This window comes from Lepisosteus oculatus, chromosome 2, assembly GCF_040954835.1.
Source record: "Lepisosteus oculatus isolate fLepOcu1 chromosome 2, fLepOcu1.hap2, whole genome shotgun sequence".
NCBI classification, from domain to species: Eukaryota; Metazoa; Chordata; class Actinopteri; order Semionotiformes; family Lepisosteidae; genus Lepisosteus; species Lepisosteus oculatus.
The window spans coordinates 60,286,055-60,305,146 of NC_090697.1; the positions used below are offsets into that span (position 1 = coordinate 60,286,055).

The 19,092-nt window shown below is 36.7% G+C and overlaps 1 protein-coding gene across 3 annotated transcripts in view; it reads left to right on the forward strand.

The window, feature by feature from the left end:
* Nucleotides 1-19,092, forward strand: part of LOC102685707 (kinesin-like protein KIF13B) — a 77,264-nt gene that overhangs the window by 15,760 nt on the left and 42,412 nt on the right. For all 3 annotated transcript variants that reach the window (XM_069179957.1, XM_069179960.1, XM_069179959.1), the window contains exons 3-8: nt 9,315-9,327; nt 10,209-10,269; nt 13,961-14,053; nt 15,319-15,499; nt 15,692-15,779; nt 16,201-16,335. In XM_069179957.1, coding sequence (XP_069036058.1) covers nt 9,315-9,327; nt 10,209-10,269; nt 13,961-14,053; nt 15,319-15,499; nt 15,692-15,779; nt 16,201-16,335 — 571 coding nt within the window. The remainder of the gene's footprint in view (nt 1-9,314; nt 9,328-10,208; nt 10,270-13,960; nt 14,054-15,318; nt 15,500-15,691; nt 15,780-16,200; nt 16,336-19,092) is intronic.

The following is a 19,092-nucleotide window of genomic DNA, read 5'->3' on the forward strand; positions in this document are numbered from 1 at the left end:
TTATGGTAGATAGGAGAATCATCCACTGTTATCAAATATCCCAAATATCTGGAAGAAAACACATTAAAGGTTGTCTGCGGTTTATCTTAACCAGTTTAGAAATACCATTCATAATTGTCAAGTTCACTTCTAGGACAGGGTAGGACAGGGTAGTCAACAATGTGTGGTTGGCCCAGGTGCAGCAAGAAGCAGTCCGGGCTTGTATTGCTGTCAAACAGGAATGCTGTGCAGATCAAGTACTGCCGAGAGGGAGGAGTAAGAATTCAAATTCAAACCGGAACACAGAGCTTTGCAGTTGTGTGTGCTAACATTTCTGTTATCCCAGACATTAATGGATGATAAAGACATATTGTTAAGTGGCATCAGAAAGAGCTAACTTTGTTTTTTTTTAGTAGTGCAACATGTGCACATTAAATTCTGTTGGTGTTTTTAGCATTAAAATGATCACATCAGGAAGTGACATTAATTACATTAATCATTTTGTTCTTTGAAACACATGTTACAGTGTTGTGTGACAAATGCATTACCTGCCCATTTTTTACAAACTGTTCTCAATTTGCAGATATGTGGTATACAACTAAAACATTAACAATATTTAAAGTTTAATAGAATTGATTTTGATAGAATGTGATCTAAATGCATGCGGCTTCTGTATGGATGTACACCGATGTTTAACACCTCAAAACTGGAATTTCTTTTTTAAAGTGTTCTGTTAATCCTATTTACTTGTGAAAGCATGTGGAAGTATTAAACACTCTAATAATAACAGCTAATAATGTACATATAAATTCTTTGCTCATAGGTGGATAGCATATCAGTCTATAATGTATATCATATCTAATTATTATATAGTTAAAGAACGGGTAAATGGAGAAATCCTTATTTGTTTCAGATTTTTTAAAATGAAACTGCAGTATCTTGCACCCCGGCAGATTTTAAAGTAGTATATTCAATAGGTGTTAAAATATTTTTCTAAATATTACTGTCAAAAAAGCACTCTTATACCAGAGTACGGGTACCATCAAAACTTTTCGTTTTCACTCTTTATAGATTTAAGAAAAAGAAAAGGATTAAAAAACAGGAGCCGAATGTATTATGAGCACTCGGATATCTTCTGAAGTTATTTTAGCCTTAGCCTTTAGTGCAGAATGCAGCCTAATGCCCTTTCTTTGTATTAAAAGCCAACAACATTTGGAAGACCTGTGCCAGGGTTGTTGTGGTGATTTTGGTTTGAGTTTAAGTCTAATTCTTTAACCCCAAAGCTATATTTAAAAAGATTATAGCCAAACCTTACACACGTGAGAAGACTTCATGCATAGCTGTTTGTGGCTCAAGCAGGAGGCCCAAGCATTCTCTGCTGTGTGAGGTGGCCTGATCTCTTCTGAATTTGAATTTTTTTTCAGTGGGGAAGTCTCTAGGCACAGTAGATGTTGGCCCAGGGCGCACTTGTTTCCTCACTGACTGGAAACAGGATGCCTTGTACTTTGCTGAGAGGTAGCAAGTAGCTTTGCACACACCATTTCAGGATGCAAACCACATTGCAGCCTAAATGTGTAAAGATTGCTATGATAGCTACTTAATGTGTAGTCCTTCTAGTCCACATTGTATAAGGTCTTTAATACCATTAGCCCTGTAATTTTAATTTAAAGGCTCCCAATTATAAATAAAAAAGTTAATCAGGTGGTTGTAGCAAAATTCTCCAGTAGAGTAGGTTGAGAAAGGCATAGGCAATATGTGTGCAAACTGGATTTTTACCTGTTTTACTTAGAAGATTATTTAGGTCATAACACATTAAGTATACGTTTCCACATGTGAGTTTTTAATCAATTATAGGAAATTTGAAGAGTTCTTATATAGATATTAATATATCTAAGTCATATAGCTCCAGAAGCCAGTGTACAGACGATTGCAAAACCTTTCAACCTCAAAAGACAGTTTCTTTTCTTGTCTTTGTATAGAATGAGATTAACGAGATATTCTCTCTAATCGTTGCAGTATTAAATTCATTAATATTCATTAATAAACAATGAGATGTGCCACAACATTGCGTCTGTTTTGCAAAATGTAATGCTTTAGTTATGTACCTTTCAGGAGATGTTTAATAGTTGCAGTTATTTCCTTTTAGCGCCACTCCACCCTTTAGAGACCAGCTATATTTTCTATTGTTACTTGTACTGTACATACCATTGAAATATTACATACCCCCAAGGGGTTATTGGCATTGCAAGTAAGATTAATTTTGAATGAGACATGTAATAGAAGCAATTATGGCTTTGCTGCTTCATGCTATTAATATTTAAACAGTGAGGGATTACATTCACCTATGCAACAGGCTGATCAAATAAGTAAAAATACAAGTTTTGTCCATATTTAAACTGCGATCCTGTCCTCCATGTCATATTAACTATAAATATAGTACTTGCAGAACTTATATTTTCGTAAACGGTTTATTTCTTTATTTATGCAACTAAATTGAGATTGAAATGTAAATGAAAATAGTTGGGGAGAAAAAAACATTATTGTACTCTGTTAAAGAATAGAAATACTTAGAAAAAGACAATGGTTTTAACTGACGCAAAGTGTGTTTTAAAACTGAAAGCCTGTTTCTGTTTTATACTGTACCTTTTTGCAAACTCTTTATTTAGGATGGGGTTGAAAACTCTTTATTCTGGGACTGGCAACCCTTTGTTTTGTGTTGTTGTGTGTTAATGAGGGTTGTGCTGTGAACTGTTAGGGAAGCCTGTGTGTCTAGGGAGTCTGCAGCGATGGGCTACCTGGGGCTTCCATTGCTGACAGAGACAATAGGGAGGATCTTTCCCACATGACATCATGGCTTTCCCCAAGCCCAGGACCGATTAATTCTGGTGCATGAATGGGACTGCTTGCTTTCTTTTATTTTTTTGTTCTATAAAATTATGGCTTGTTTGACCCCATTTTCTCCCTCTTTTGCTTGTTGGGGGGGTGGGGACTCTTTCTAAGCTCTCACTGTTATACAGTAAGAGCACCGTTCTTGGGGGTGGGCACTGAAAGAGTCGCAGCCTGTATCTGGTGATTTGTGTCTGGATTCTAGTAAAACTTACTTGACTGTGCTTTAAATTACCCCAGCATTGTTTTGGGTTTGTTTAGGCACTCTAGTCTAAGAAATACATTACAATACTTTTTTACGTTTCTGACTTTTGGGATACATTAGCTTGATATAATGAATCACCAGGTTATCATCAGCCTGATGACAGTGGTTTCTTCTACAATACTCTTTATTTGTTAGTTAACATAAAATACCAACTATTTTCCATCGCTAAACAAAAAAGCAATTCAGATTTGTTTAGTGTGATAACTCATTTCTTACAAGATAATATATAGACATTTACCACATGAACTTGTTTTTTTCCCCACTAAATCCTTAATGTGTTTCTTCCCTGACAGAACAGTGGAATAATTGATTTTCTGTACATTGAACAAAAAGTTACTGTGTTCCTTTCATGCTATAAATAGAAGGTGTTAGTTTAAAAAAAGATTACTGTTTTGGAAGTTTTGATTAATTAAATCTTTCCATTTGAATCTTGTCTTCCAGAATGTCAATTCACATTGTTGGGAGATGAAATAGGTGGATTTAAGTTCTTATTTCCTTAAAAGCTAATACTGTTTTAATACTTTTTACACCCCTTTCCCCCAATTTAAAATCTTTTGTATCCATACCTGTGAATTAAAATTTAAATATTAAATTAAAGGAAGCTAAAATTGCATACTACACCTGTAAGACCTGATTAAAAGTATTGTGTTCAATTTTGTTCACCACATTAAAGATTTTGTTGTTTAGTGCAAAGAAGAGTGACAAGAACATCCCGATGTTTAAAGGAATATCCTACCTACACTGTTAGGCAAATCTTTTTAGAGTTTAACTGAGGGGACTTGAATGCAGGATTCAGAAAGGCATTGACAGATTTACCCAGTGATCTTCAGAAACAGTGAAACACAAACCAAAGTACACTAATGGAAACTAAAGGGAAGTGCATTTAAGGAGGCACTTACACTTTACACAAAAGGTTGTGGGAGTTTTGAAAAAGATACCAGCCGGCCAGTCAGTGCTTGGATTTCTTTCAAGAAACATGTGGGTGAGATCCTTGCATGAATTAGCTACTAGCAGCTGTACAAGCTAGATGGGACCAAAGCCTCCTTTTTTCTTGTTTGTAGCCTTACTGATGCTAGATTTAACACTACAGATGCCCCCATGTCTGTAGCAGAGTTTACAGAAAATTAGCTCTTGCTGTCACAGTGAGAGGCTTACAGGTGTCTAGCACACTCTTTAGGTCATTAAGATAAGATCACTTTATTAGCCATATACAATTTCTTGCATTAGGAATTTGTCTTTTCACATACCCCCGCTTGCTCTCCATGAGACACACAGGCATACAGATGGGGAGAGAGAAGCTTGGGGTCAGAGTGTGGGGACAGCCATTTATATGGCACCCCTGTAGCAGCTGGGGTTAAGGGCCTTGCTCGGGCCCAACAGAGTAGGATTCCTTTGCCGGCCGCGGGATTTGAACCGGCAAATTTCCAGCCACAGGCGCAGATCCTTAGCCACAGTACCATCGCTCTGCCCAGAGCGGTGGCATAATTGCATGTAAGGTTGAGGGTCCTCTGGAAAATTCTAATATATTGATAGTGCAGAATCCAGGTGAATGTTGGCTGATGATGTTGCCGAGCCTCATACCTGTGTTGTCCGGACTATAAGACTTAACCTGCACTCTGTGCAAATGCATTTATTGTTTGAGCCCTGATCACCTAATACTTATCTGATGTTGCAGTTTTTCTGGTTACTAAATCTGTATTGGTTTTAATCTCGTGGGTAACTTATTTTGATTTACTTGACCCACATAAGAAAGCTGTGAGTGTGTTAGTTATGGTACGCCAGTTGCCCAGAACTCCTCGGTTCCTTGGGACTATATTTTCTTTTTTTACCCCTGATGGGATCATAAAAGATGTCTTGTCCCATGTTGATATAGTTTTACTTTCGAGCCCTAAGCATAACCTCTGGATGATAATTTCTCTGAACCATCACCAGAACTGTTACTTAAAAAATCCAAACCAGGGGGCTAATGTTACTGTTAGGGATTAACCGTTGCCGGGTCCAGTCACGCTTTGATCAGCTGGTGCTGAAATGCTCTGCCAGAGGAGCAGTTACTTAGCACGGAAGGAAGTCGAAATTGCTGTGCTCTTATGTGCACAGCGCTCTGCATTGCTCACAGTTATCTAGCAAACCATTTGTGAGAGTAATAGCTTTATCTCTGCAACCCATGTGTCATCTTTGATAAACAGTTGCTATTTCTGTAAATGTATTGTCTGATCCTCACCCATTCTGAACTGTAATACTGTTGACGGCAATATGTTATCTGTTTTGCTCTTTACTGTGATTAGTCTACACTATCACAGAAAATCCAATTTAAATGTAAAATTTTATCTCCTTCACATCTGATTAATGTGTTAAACAGGAGCGATTAGAAATTATACAAGGATTTGTTAGCAATTAAAGAAGAGTGTATTTGAAGCCCATAGGGCATTATTTTTAGTATGATCTATTGGCAGAATTTAAGTACTTTTTTCCAAAAGTTTTTGTGCAATAATTTTTTTTTTTAATGAAGTGTATATAGAATTGAGGCATGTGATTTCTGATGTGTTTGCTGGTTTTTAATAGAACAGTTAAGCCATTTATTTTTAGCTTGAAGTGTTAAGTGCATTGCTCTGCACAGTTTGACCCAGTTTTAAGACCATTTATTTTGCTATTCATACATAGAGGATGCACAGTTGCATCTAGTTTATGGTTTGCTCCTGCAGACATCTTCATCATCTGTGAAAATAAAGTAAGATGAAGATAATACAGTAAGGTGACACCAATAAATGTGACGTTTATTCCATTACCAAAGTTTCATTATGGTTAAATTAAACAACTGGAGTTCTTTTCAAATGTAATGTTTAACAAGGAAACTTGACATTTTAAGTGTTCAAACAAATAAAGTAGAAGGGAAACAACAATCAAGTAAATTAATTTTTCAAAATAAGTCCACTTATAGTGTAGTCCTTGGGGACTCCTCAGACAGTGCTCTCTAGATTAATGAGAGTGATACTTTACTTATCAAGAAAAATAAATATATGACTGAAAGATTTGAAAATGAACCTTCAGTGGTGAATATCAGATATATAGTTGCACAACAGAACTTTAACATGCTGTGCTAATAGTTAAATTATCCATCTAATATAATTTATATATCTATTGGACTACCATATGTAAGCTGAAATCAACATTTGTCTTTGTATGCCACTTAATTCAATTATATTAAAGGTAATGATATACCTGTTCCTGTTCGGAGTTTTTTAAAGGAAAATGTATTCCATATTTTTTTTAGTACTTCTAAAAAATAATGCAAAACAACTGATGTTCATCTTGGATAAATTACTCAGCCATCATATTTCTGCCTTTTGTTTTATTTATATACACATTTGTTATTGATATAACCTTTTTGGTAAGCATTATTAAAAAGCACTTAAACAGGGTGTACAAACAGTGTTTGGAGGCTGGAAGTAAAGAAGGCTGCATGAATTCATGCATTGACCCACACTTGAAGCTATTGTAGTCTTACTATCTACTGAAGAAAAAACATGGATGTGAGAAATGGCATTGCTCCCTGAAGTGAGATACAGCTAATGTTTTCCATGTTCTGTTTAGATCTAATCTGCCAGTCATAAGACGGCCAACTGATATAAATAGTTGTGCTTTCCTTGGGAGTTCTTCTGCAAGGCTATTCAAGTCTCATTGAAAAGGCGAAGCTGTGTACTGCTGATCAAAGCATTTTATAGTACATTACATTAATAGTCGTGTGTCGAAATAGGGGAGCCTTTTTTGTTTTCATCACAGAATAATTATTGGAGCATATTTCAGACTTTTATCTGCTGATCTTCTGTAAAAAAAATATCCAGTAGAGATTAGAGTTAAATATGTATCCAGTTTTTCACCATGTTGGCAAGCACACAACAGTACAGCCAACTGCTGGGAATAAAGCATGCAGAGACTTTGTCAGTACAGGATAAATATCTGAAAGTATTTTATCTGTTTGAGAGAGTTTTACCATAGACAAAAAAAGTGCCGTTTTAACTAACATAATGCTAAACATGTTTGATAATGCTCTTTGAGTTCAGGACTCCTGCGGTTGCAATGAACAGATATCTGATATAGTCTTTACATTAATGTATCCATTAAGGTAAACAATTGCTTGTATGGTGTAGAAGTTCACTCATTCATCCATCTGTTTTGTAGTTGATTTCTCCAGTATTGAGTCGTGGTTGGGCTGGAGCGTATCCCAGCAGGGAGAACCCATAGGAAACTGATGCAAACATGAGGAGAACATAAAAACCATGCACCTGGCACCCCAAGAATTTAACCCTGGGCCCCAAGGCTGTGAGGCAGCAAAGCTTAATACTGCCCCACCTTGCTGCCCTTAAATGATTCAACAGCAGAATATTGTAAAAATTGTCCCTTTCACTTCTGAATGAAACAAATGATTTTTGGGTAGTTTTTCATTTGCAGGTGATTGATAGTTCTGATACAATGCCGACACCTCCATCAATCACTAAAGAAGCCAAAGTGCCATAGACTAGAGAAAATGGCATAATCTGGTTTGTGCTTCACACTGATTTGCTGTGCTACGGCTGAGAAAGACATTTGTACATTTCTGTTAGTTTACAACCACTTTTTAGCATGGTAAAAGTATACTTCCATATAAAATGGCAATCCTATTGTGGTAGCTGTGATGCTCCTAATTACATTTAAAACTTCACATCTGTAACATTAAGTATAATTAATAATTGTATAGTCAAAGAAAATCAGACAACTAGAATAGGTCTCCTTTGTAACTGGTGTAGATGTAAATCAGTTTTTTTAGATGCTAGAGAAATGCTGTCCTAAACTTGGTTAGTCAGTTTGTTTTCTATAAAATGCCCAATTTCTTTAAAGGAGTGCCTTCTACTCTGTCCTTAAAATGTTTTTTTTTTGCTAATTACCCTCTCATACACAAGTTTGTGTCCTCCGTTGAGTTTGAAATTCCTAAAAGCTATTAATAAAGCACTGTCTCATTCAGCAGCATAGTTCCCAATGATTTCGATGTTGGAAGTCTGCAGTTTTAAATCATTTCTGAAAAGAACTACTGTAGAGCTTTGGCAACAGCTCTTCACTCTTTTCTTTGTAGTCTCTGATACTTGAGGTGAATTTCAATATGATGGAGATGGGGGGTGGATAAATAACTCTTAGCTATTTCTGGAATGTTAGAGCTGAGGAACTGTAGTTCTTCATATGATACCGACAAAGCTTTTTTTTCTGCAAACAAAGCCTTGGGTTTTTAGTACATAAAGATGTAGTAAAATATTTATTTTTTAATTGCTATGTGAGGGTGTTTACGTGGTGCATTGTGATAAGGTTTGTGGAGGAAAACAACTTAAGCCACTTGATTTAAAAAGTAAATATAGATTTTATCTGTTATATATACAGTATATGTATTCTAGTTTTAATTCCTTAATACAGCCCTTTTATGAAGTCGGAATCACCTTAGTCTACAGTGTAAAGTGCTGGTTCACAAGCAGAATGTAGGGGCAAAATTGGTTTAGTGAATCTTTAGTTTTGCAGCTTATTAAAGTGGCCTGTTCTGTTAGAATTGTGTAGATTCACATCTCCTTGTGTATATGATGTGATTGGCTTGCACCCAAGTCTATTATATAGGACTAAGTGGTTATTGAAAGTGGTTGATATAAAAGCAATTTACATAATGACCTCCTGAAACCATTATAGAGTTTTTTTTTAAGTGTAATCACACATTAAATCTTATAGGCGCAATTTAGTTTTGATGAATTTTATACTAGAAAAATGTTTGCTGCTTCTATCTTGATCCACTGTACAAACACAGAGTATAGGTTATGCTGCATGTGTTAATTCAATAACTTGCCTATTGAGCTAAGCAGACCACTTTGCAAGGAGAAGTATATCAGTACATTTACTTTTTCCAGAGAGGCATAACATTTAACTTTTAACTGTCTTTGCGTAGGTAGAAATTAGCCAGTTTTAAAAAATCAAATTCAGCTGGTTTCAAATAATGATTTCGTTTTATCCCACAGTTTTCCTGCTGGAAAGCAGTCTTGGGATTTTATGTCTTAACATATGAAAAATAGAATTTAATTTTTTTTTCCAAATGTAAAATACACTAAATTTCCCTTTTCTTCTTTCCTTTAATCCCCATGGGACAACTATTCTTCGCTGTTCCCTTGGATGACAGGTGCCAGCAAAAGGTAAGCAGTTTAAGCTGGTATTCTCTGGAGGGTTCCCTCTGTTTGTGTGGTGTGTCAGTGAGGAAGTTGTCTTCTGCTCTCTTTTCCTTCTGGTCTGTCTGCTGACTGAGCTGGTTCTGTGTGGCGAGGTGTGGCACAGTGCATAGGAGGAAGCAGGAAAAGGAGCTGTGTGTAGGGAAGGCTGACTGAAGATAGAAGCTAACAAGCATGCAAAATATTCTTTAAATCCTAAACATTTTTCTCTGTTTCCTGAGGAAGCTGAGTCACTGGCCTCCTTACAATGCAGTGAGTGGGCTGAGACCATTGTTTAACCTGGTATTAAATCTGAGCTCTTAGTACAAGTGAAAGTCAACTAATTTTTCCTGTTATATTTCAACTACATGCAGCAAATCCCCAAACACACTGGAGTCCTGTGGTTTTCCCCATGTATTCTACACCTGTGGCATAAATTGTAGCTGAGTGGTTGTCTGTCAGAAATTTTCTTACCAAATACAGCTTTGATTGCTTTGTTCTGTGTTTTTTTTAACCACAAGCAGTATATCTCAATATCATGAATGCATGCGCTAATATGTTAGGGTTCTACATTGCCTAGTCCTGGAGAGATGTCTAAAAGACCTCAAGTTGTGTTTATGATACACTGTGTGTTGGTTTTATCAACTTTAGCTTTACTGATTTAGGAAATGAAGCAAGACTATCATGATCACTAGGAACTTCAGAAGCATTCTGTGATGGTCGCCATCTCTCTCAGAACTGTACTGTTTTTCTTTTAAATGGAAATTGTCCTGTGTTTGTGTCTTAGCCCCCATAAGCTCACATGAAAACATTACCCACGTTTTGCAGTTTATTTCATCAATAAATCCTGTCCTAATTCTTTTTTCTAGGTCTTTGCCTATGATTACTGCTTCTGGTCAATGGATGAGTCAGAAAAAGATAAGTTTGCTGGTGAGTTAGTTTGACACTTTTGTTTCGATATTCCTGGGTTTATATGCACTTGGAAGTCTCCAAGGACTACGGACTTCATAACGCAGCACACACACCCATCATATCAATTTCTCTCATAAGCATGGTTTCTAGATGGTGCTGAAAGTGCTGAAAACTAGCTTGTAAGTGGGTGTTGGCACTGGCCTTGGGTTTCATTTGCCCTTTCTAAAAATCATCATACTCTCTGGCATAACAGCTGTAACAGAGAACAAATGATGGTCCCAAAAAGGACCAAAAGTTGCTTGTTAATATGTCATGTCATTTACTAAACCGCTTCGTACCATGCGGTGCCGCGGGAAGCTGGAGCCTACCCGGCAAGCAACGAGCGCAAGGCAGGGTACACTCTGGACAGGGCCCCTGTCCGTCGCACGGCAAGTGCAAGCCAATCATACATGGGGACAATTTGGAGGCCATGGTAAAGAGCGAGGGGAGAAATTTGGCCTGGACACTGGGATAACTCCCTACTCTTATCAAGAAATGCCCGGGGATCTTTAATGAGCGCTGAGAGTCAGTACCTCGGTTGAACATCTCATCCGAAAGACGGCACCCACTACAGTGTAGTGTCCCCGTCACTATACCGGATTAGGACCCACACAGAGAGCTGGTCCCACTAACACCACTTCCAGCAGCAACCATAGGTCTCCCATCCAGGTACTGTCCAGGCTCAACCGTGCCTAGCTTCAGTGGGTAGCCAGTTGAGAGCTTCAGGGTGATATGGCTGGTGGCATGCTTGTTAATATATATATTTTAAGTGGTATAACTCTGGAGGTTAGGGGTAACATAGTCATTAAATATAATTAAGCATATTAATCTCTTGGGTGACGTGGTGACACACCTTAGGAAACGGGGGCCCTGGGTTCCATGCCATACTTGGGATGCTATCTGCATGGAGTTCGTGTGTTCTTCCTGTGTTAGTGTGGATTTTTCCAGGTGCTCTGATTTCCCCCCACAGTCCAAAAACACCCTGGTAGGTTAATTGGCTTCTTAAAAAATTGTCCCTAGGTGTGAGTGTCTGTGTTTCTGCCCTGTGATGGATGGGTGTACCCTGCATTGCTTCCATTGCTCCAGGGTAGACTTTGGCTCCCAGCGACACTGAATTGGAGGAAGTGGGATGGAGGATGGATGGATATTATCTGCTTGCCTAAATAAGGAACATGTTTGTGGTGGAATTGTAAATGAACAGTTGCTACATTGCCACCATAGATAATGTAGTCTTCTCTTCATGAACATGAAGGTTGGGTAAATAACCATGTTTTAAGGTACAGGAAAAGCTAAAGAGATTTTTTATTCTATCATTTCTTGAACTTACTGAGTTATTGTGAAGAATACTTTTCTTAATTCATTTTAAGCAGCAGTGTAATTTTTATAGTTTGACGAGGAAAATTGGAAAAATAATTATTTTCATGTCTTGAAGTCCTTCAACTCACTAAAATAAAAAGTAATTAATAATAAATATACCTGCAAGAAATAATCATCATGCTCAAGGCTGACGTCTTTAGGAGATCAGATAGTTTTTCTTTGGATAGAGCATGTTGTCTTCTAATATAGATTCCAAGTGCCATTCCAGGTTTGCATTTGACCTTTATGGGAGGTTGAATGTCACATTCAAAGTCATTGTTGTAATGGCAAAAATGAATACCTGTTTATTTTCTGTGGTAAAAATTATCCTGTGTGTGTCCTCTTAGGAGTTCTACGGTAGTGTTGTGTTTAACCTTTAGTAGAGGTTAAAGATCACTTGCAAGGACATTTTTCAGCATATGTTGTTTCCCGTATGTCTGCATTAGTAATCAGGACCCTAATTGCACTGTAAGGCATTGTAAGAGATAGGAACAAGTAATAGGTTTATTCCATGCTGAGAAAAAGAAGAAAGAGAACACAACGTTTCGGCCGTGGAGCCTTCTTCAGGTGACACCTGAAACGTTGTGTTCTCTTTCTTCTTTTTTTCAGCATGGAATAAACCTATTACTTGTTCCTTTGCAGCCTACGCATGCTGACGCAGCTACCCACCTGAACTACAACATTGTAAGAGATAATTGCATTTGACCTTAAGGCTAGACCAGATATAATGAGCAATGTAGTTTCAGCTTCTATACATGTGCCAGAGTAACCATAATCCTATATGCACTTTTCAGGACACTATGTTAAGGAGATCTTTAACTTGGGCCTTTAGCAAAGGTCAGATTCTCAAAGGCTAGCATTTTTATGACGGTAATGGATATTGACAATAGGGCATACTTATGTTTTCACAAGATTGCTAAGTAAATTCAAAATGATTTTAGATTTAATTCAGAACTGGGCACACACCTTTCATGTGCAAGTAACCGAAATATTAAATACAAAATGCTCATTATGAAGAAGTAATGTTGAGTTACAGTCCATTAAAAACAAATTGATGCTCTGGAATCAGTTCACAATGTGCAAGCAGATGCATTCCAGCATTTAAAGGAATGCCCTGCAGTGATATGCTGAAAGAACTGAACATTTTTATTCCTGAGTAAAGGAGACTACAAAAGGACTTAATTCACATACTCCAGAGTCTCGAAGGCATTGACACAAACCTGGGGACAGAAGTAGAAGCTGTGTAGAGGTGCATTATGAACTGAGAAAAGGAGATGCTGTTTTTTAAGAAGGGTTGAATGAGTCTCTCTGGAGTACTCCAGAGTCTCTCTCTGAATGCTGTTGAAACTAATAACCTTGGCTTTTTTCAAGGTATGGTTTAGCGGAGTTCTACTCAGATCAATTAGCTTTTACCTTCCAGAAACGCAAGCTGGGGTAAATGACCCCCTCACATTTGTAACCTTTCATGTACTCATAAATTATCATGATAGAGTACACAGGGTTACCTGCATGTCTACTATGTTGACTGTCCATTCAGTAAGGACGTACAAGAAGATTTTACAGATGAACTTTAGGGAATGGTTGCAGGTCATAGGCAAGGTCATTTTTAAACCAGAGTATATAAGGGTTTCATGGTAACCATAACCCTGTCTGCAATCACTATGATACTGTTTTCTGAACAGCAGGAGTTTGATTCTGGCTGCATATTGACAATGGAAAATAAAATGGTGGTTAGACAGGTCAAAATGAGGTTAAACTCAATGATCACTATATCCATTGTTACTTGAATGGTACTACATTTATAATTGACCAAAAGACAGTTATTTGCAGGAAGAGCAGTGCTTCCAATGTTAATGCTATGATCACTAAAATCACACTGCTTTTTGAGTTAGTTGGCCGAACAGTCTTTAAGACTTTTTTGTGATGGGCCCACATTATTCAAAACGGTTAATAACCCATTGCATGTCCAAAAATTAACAACTTTTCATATGAACTGTAAGGGCTTTCTGTTCAAGAAAATCAAAAGTTCACATGTAGGTATAGAAAGGGAATACAATGACATTTCACTGACCTCTATTTTTGTCACATTCAATGCCTTTCTTTGTGTAGTTGCATAGTACTGTAGCTTTAAAAGCAGTTTCAAAGTTAGCAATAAGAAAGTGCCAATAACAACTGGAGACTTTCAGTGCTTATGTCTGTGACTGAGTTTGAGTTCCTCTGTCTTAATACTTGTACGTTAAATACACAGTTTGGGACATCTCTGTGAACTGATTTATCAGGTGTATTCATCTTTATTCTTGTCATTTCCTTTCAGGCCAAGATGTGGTTTTCCAGTGCCTTGGGGAAAGCCTACTACAGAATGCCTTCCAGGGCTACAATGCCTGTATTTTTGCCTATGGACAGACAGGTAATTAGGTCATCTGAGAATAATGAGTCTTTTTAAAGGTTAATGTTTGTTGTGTCCAATATTTACATGCATGTGAGATAGATGAGAATGAATTATGGGAATTAATATTAATTAACTTTTGCCCTTTTCACACTGAGATGAAGACTGCTATATGGTTGTTGCATGCCTGGCAGAATGAAGTAACTTGAGTGGTACAGTATGTAATAAAAACATTCTATAGGAGGTGTAAAGTCACTGGATGTGTGCTTGATGGAGACAAAAAAAAAAAAGGACCTAGGTACAGGTACAGGAAAGCAATTTTGGCACACCACTACAGTACTGTACGAAATTAATTGGGTTACTTTTACTTTTAAAATAAATGAGGGCTTACACCATTGAAACACTCTGAAGAAGTGGATTTTTAAAAGGAGATTACCCTAACACTAGAATAAGTATTTTTTTTAACAAAATAAAAAAAAAATCCTGATAAAGATTTGGAAAACAAGTATGATTCTTGTATTACTGTAACTAATGATGACAAAACATTTGAGGAATGAATGGTTTAATGGAAAAAAACAATTCAATCTGTTTGAATTGTGTAAAATAATATGTTTATAAACTGCAAGCTTTTTGAAAGCATTCTTTGCCCTGAAGAAACCAATGTAGTTTTCCATCAAAGAACAACAAAATGTTTGTGTGACTAATGCGTTATGTGAACTTTTCCACACGGTGTGTCTGAAATGGTTTTATTTTGCTTAAGCAGCATAGTTTAAATGCAGCCAAATATCAAAAGCAAACAATAATTTAGTGGGTGATCAATCAATGTTCCAATGTGGCAACAATCCTAAACAGGAAAATACAGCATGTTAAGTTAAGAAAAAATGTAATGTTGCTGTACTGGGATCGACTTGGAATGATGTACACAAACATAAACAAAACTACCAATCTGAAAAGAGAAGAGAGAAAACGCAACATTTCGTCTGTGAAGCCTATTACTTGTTCCTTTGCAGACAACGCATGCTGACGCAGCTATTCACCTGAAAAACAGTCTACTCACTTTCCTTTTTTTACTGTTTCAGTGTTCTGTTTTTAACTTTTACATTTGTGATCAAGGGTTTACATACCCCCTTAGCTATTTATGATTTCAATTGTTTTAAAAAATATTGGGGAAATTGGACATACATTCTGTCTTTGAAATGCAGAAAGACATATTTTTTCAAGTCTTTTGCAAAACTTGAGAGATGCTCCAAAATGGTAGCAAGTTGTTTCAACATTTGGGATTTCAGGTTCAGGGAAGTCCTATACCATGATGGGTTCTGCTGACCAACCTGGCCTGATTCCACGTCTGTGCAGTGCCCTGTTTGAAAGGACACTGCAATACCAGAGAGAGGAAGAAAGCTTCACAGTGGAGGTATCCTATATGGAAATATACAATGAGAAGGTCCGTGATCTTCTGGATCCTAAAGGGTACGTGAGATTCTTGATTTGTGATTTAAGCCCTTGCATTTAGCAGGGCTGTTTTGGATTTTGGTATTTTATTTCAGTTAACCTATTTATTTAAAAAAAGTTACATATACAGTATGAAATGGCAACATCAGAGGAATAAAAGTGCTGAGACCTCAATTTTATGACTTTGTCTTTGGTGTGCTTTTTCCCCAGGAGTCGTCAAGCTCTGCGAGTGAGGGAACACAAAGTTTTAGGGCCATATGTGGATGGGCTCTCTCGACTAGCAGTGACCAGCTATAAGGCATGTCAATGTTCTGACTGTGTGGCCGAGAACAGAAATGCACTTGGTCCTAGAAAAGCAAATTCTTCTGTACTGTGGGATTGTGAGCACAAAGTGCTCAGCCATATAGCATATGTTTATACATAGTATGGTAGTTATTTTATTTTAGTTATATTTAGTTATTAAGTACCATACCGAGACATCCAGAAATCACTGTGAGAAAGTTGTGAGACTTCAATGGATAAGGTTGTGAATGGCAAATGGAGGATTTTTGATTATTCTTACTGTTGTATGAATGATAAGTAATGATTAGTGAATGATACAATTATTTGAAAGTGATTTGTTAGTGTTAGAATGTTAATACATTTTACAATATTTTCTGAAATATGGGGAAAAAAATTTGAGTTTTACCAACACTTGAGAATCAATGTATTGTTCACAGGATATTGAGTCGTTGATGTCAGAGGGGAACAAGTCTCGCACAGTAGCTGCCACCAACATGAACGAGGAGAGCAGCCGTTCCCACGCGGTCTTCAACATCATCCTCACACACACGCTCAAAGACATACAGTCTGGGGTAAGACGGAAACTGCACTAGTTTAAAAACTTTGACCACTGTAAAATTATCATACAGACCCACAGGCCAGTGATTTTCCAGCCATGGTAATAACAAATGAGAGTGAATTTGTGGTTTTCTTTACATTTAAGATATTAAGCCATTAAATGGATCAGGCAGTTTCTTAATTAGTGCAAGTTAGTGTTCTGGATCATATTGTCTGAAGGGGATGTGCAGTTGACGTGTTCTAAACTAAAGTCTTCTTGCCTTCTCTTTTCTGTAAAATCTTTCTAATGTTTTTAGACAATTTAAGATGTTTTTAATCTTAAATCTTGGATCTGTTGACTTTGAATGGCCATTTGCGAAGATCTTGGTGAGATTTGTTTTAATGAGTGAGTATATACTCTTGTAAGTTTAAGAATTCTACAAAGGTTCCTGACAATGCAGCCTTTTGTTCAAAGGAAGAAAATAATACAAAGAATTATACAAATAAAATTATTTCTATTATGTCATTTTGTGACTTGGGTAACATTTTCAGTTTTCTGTTCATTTACACCTTTTATCCATGGTGGTTTGCATTTTACTACACCAAATTGCATAACTACTGGCGAGTTACCAAAATAAAACTTTGCTAAAGTGAAAATCTGTAACAGTCAATGACTTCTTTATTTACTTGAAAACAGAGTGGCGTGACAGCTGTGTTATGGAAAAAATTAGAATTGTTGCATATCATTGCAAAAGTAGGAGTTAACGTTCCCCCTTTACTCCATTGATGAAACAACTTCTAATTTCTCCACCTGATCTGCTATATAGTGGACCTTATGGAATATAAAGGTGACTGCTTTACTTCAGAGCAAGATGAAGTCCCAGCTGACTTTATATAAAGTGCTTTGATCCTTTTTCAAAATCTGCATTATAGCCCTATATTTATAATATTGTGTGGCCTAGCATATAAGAAGGGGAATTAAACAATCTAAACATGTTATTGTAAACTAATTTCTGTACAAAATAGTCTTTAGAATTATGATTAGAATTAAGCTTCATCAGTCTAGTATGCACTTGGGGTACTAGATTTTGTAGAACATTGTCCTTGACTGCATAATCTGAGGGTCGGAGAGGCAATCTGCATCCTCCTTTGCTCTGTGAAACTCTATCCTATACAAGTCACCAAGAGAGTCTGACTCAACAAGGGAGGCTATTGTTTTCAGATAGGACTTTAATCTGCCCTTTCTCCCACACAGCTACCTTCTAGTGTCTAATTTCTCTTTCAGTAGCAATGCACACTTCTGTATTTTCTTAATAGTGAATTTCAATGTTTTTCTTTTTTTGTGCCAAAAATGATCATCATACTTATTAAAAGTTCTAAATTGTTAGTATGCATCAAGAGCCCCAGTTTTACAACTAACCCATAAGTCTCCTGAACAAAGACAGATTTGTTTAAAGCTTAACATAATGCCCATGATTGTCAGAATGACTGCTAAAGCTCTTGTGGTGCTTGCTAACCTTAGCTTTTTTTCTGACACGTAACTTTGAAATTGATGAAATAATGAAATTAATAAACAGAAGTAGAACCTGGTTTACTGTAACCTACACTCAGTTGTTTGAAGTACAGCACAGTGCAGCACTGTTGTGGTTGAACTTCAGCATGTGTGAAATGTTGACTTTGTTATTGCAGGGCTTCAGAGCACTTTAAGCATGTTTGTACAGGTTTAAGAATTTATTTAGTCCTATAAAACAAAGCTTTGTGTACCTGATACACTCTGAGATCGTTGTGCATTCATTGGCAAATATAAGTGCTGGAAAGTCTATTCAAGGTGAAATGTCTCATGAGGTTTAACCTCTCATGTAGCACAGTCCATCATCATATTTTCAATTAGCTGCAAGATTACTATATTATAACATTACAATTTGCTTCAAATGATAAAAGCACCTTTTTCATGCCTCCTTTGCCAAGGCTAACCACTCTTTTACAGTTAGTCGGACATCAGGGCTTGTTTCTCACTCTTCTACATTTTCTGTACCTTTTTGTCTTTAAACCTTCTTAGGGACACCCATCTAAAAAAATAGTCTGGACAGTATTGATGTTTTGTAAAGGAAGGAAAATACTTTAAATTTAGACTGGTCAAGAAAATGTAGTTGTCATGCATGTGCCATGAGTTGTACCACAAAGAGAAACCTAATAATGGAATAGAAGTCTCACAATGTACCCCTTCATACCTATTATGATGTAGGAACAAAAACATATAACAAGGGTTTACACATTGTACTGTCATGCTTCAATGTTTTATAGCTGTTATACTGTAATCTAAGTATAATATTGCACACAGCAAATTTGTGTCATAAATGACATTTTCTACAGTTGGCAAAAATAATTTTAGTGCATTAATATACAATGCATAATAATTATGATTCCTTAAGAAGTGCCAGTTATAGGAATTGTTTATGGGAAGTAAAGCCAAAACTTGAGGTTTAGTAGTGGATAAAGTGGAAATATTGTTTGTAACACTTTTGCCTCTTAATGTTTGTGTTGAAAGATGTAGTTAATTCTTTCTAATCACTATTCAAAAATGGTATGATTGTTTACATTTTTATCTCCCCTATTTTTATATCACATTGCTTTCTTTCTTTTGTCTAGTTTTGACTGGTCTTTGAATATGCAAATACCTGTATCTTCAGAAAGAGATGATGAATAGTGTGAATTCACTGAGATCACTTGTACACTCACCTGAGAAGTTTAAGGCCAGTGCAGAGGGGATTTTAAAAGTTGCACTCATTCTT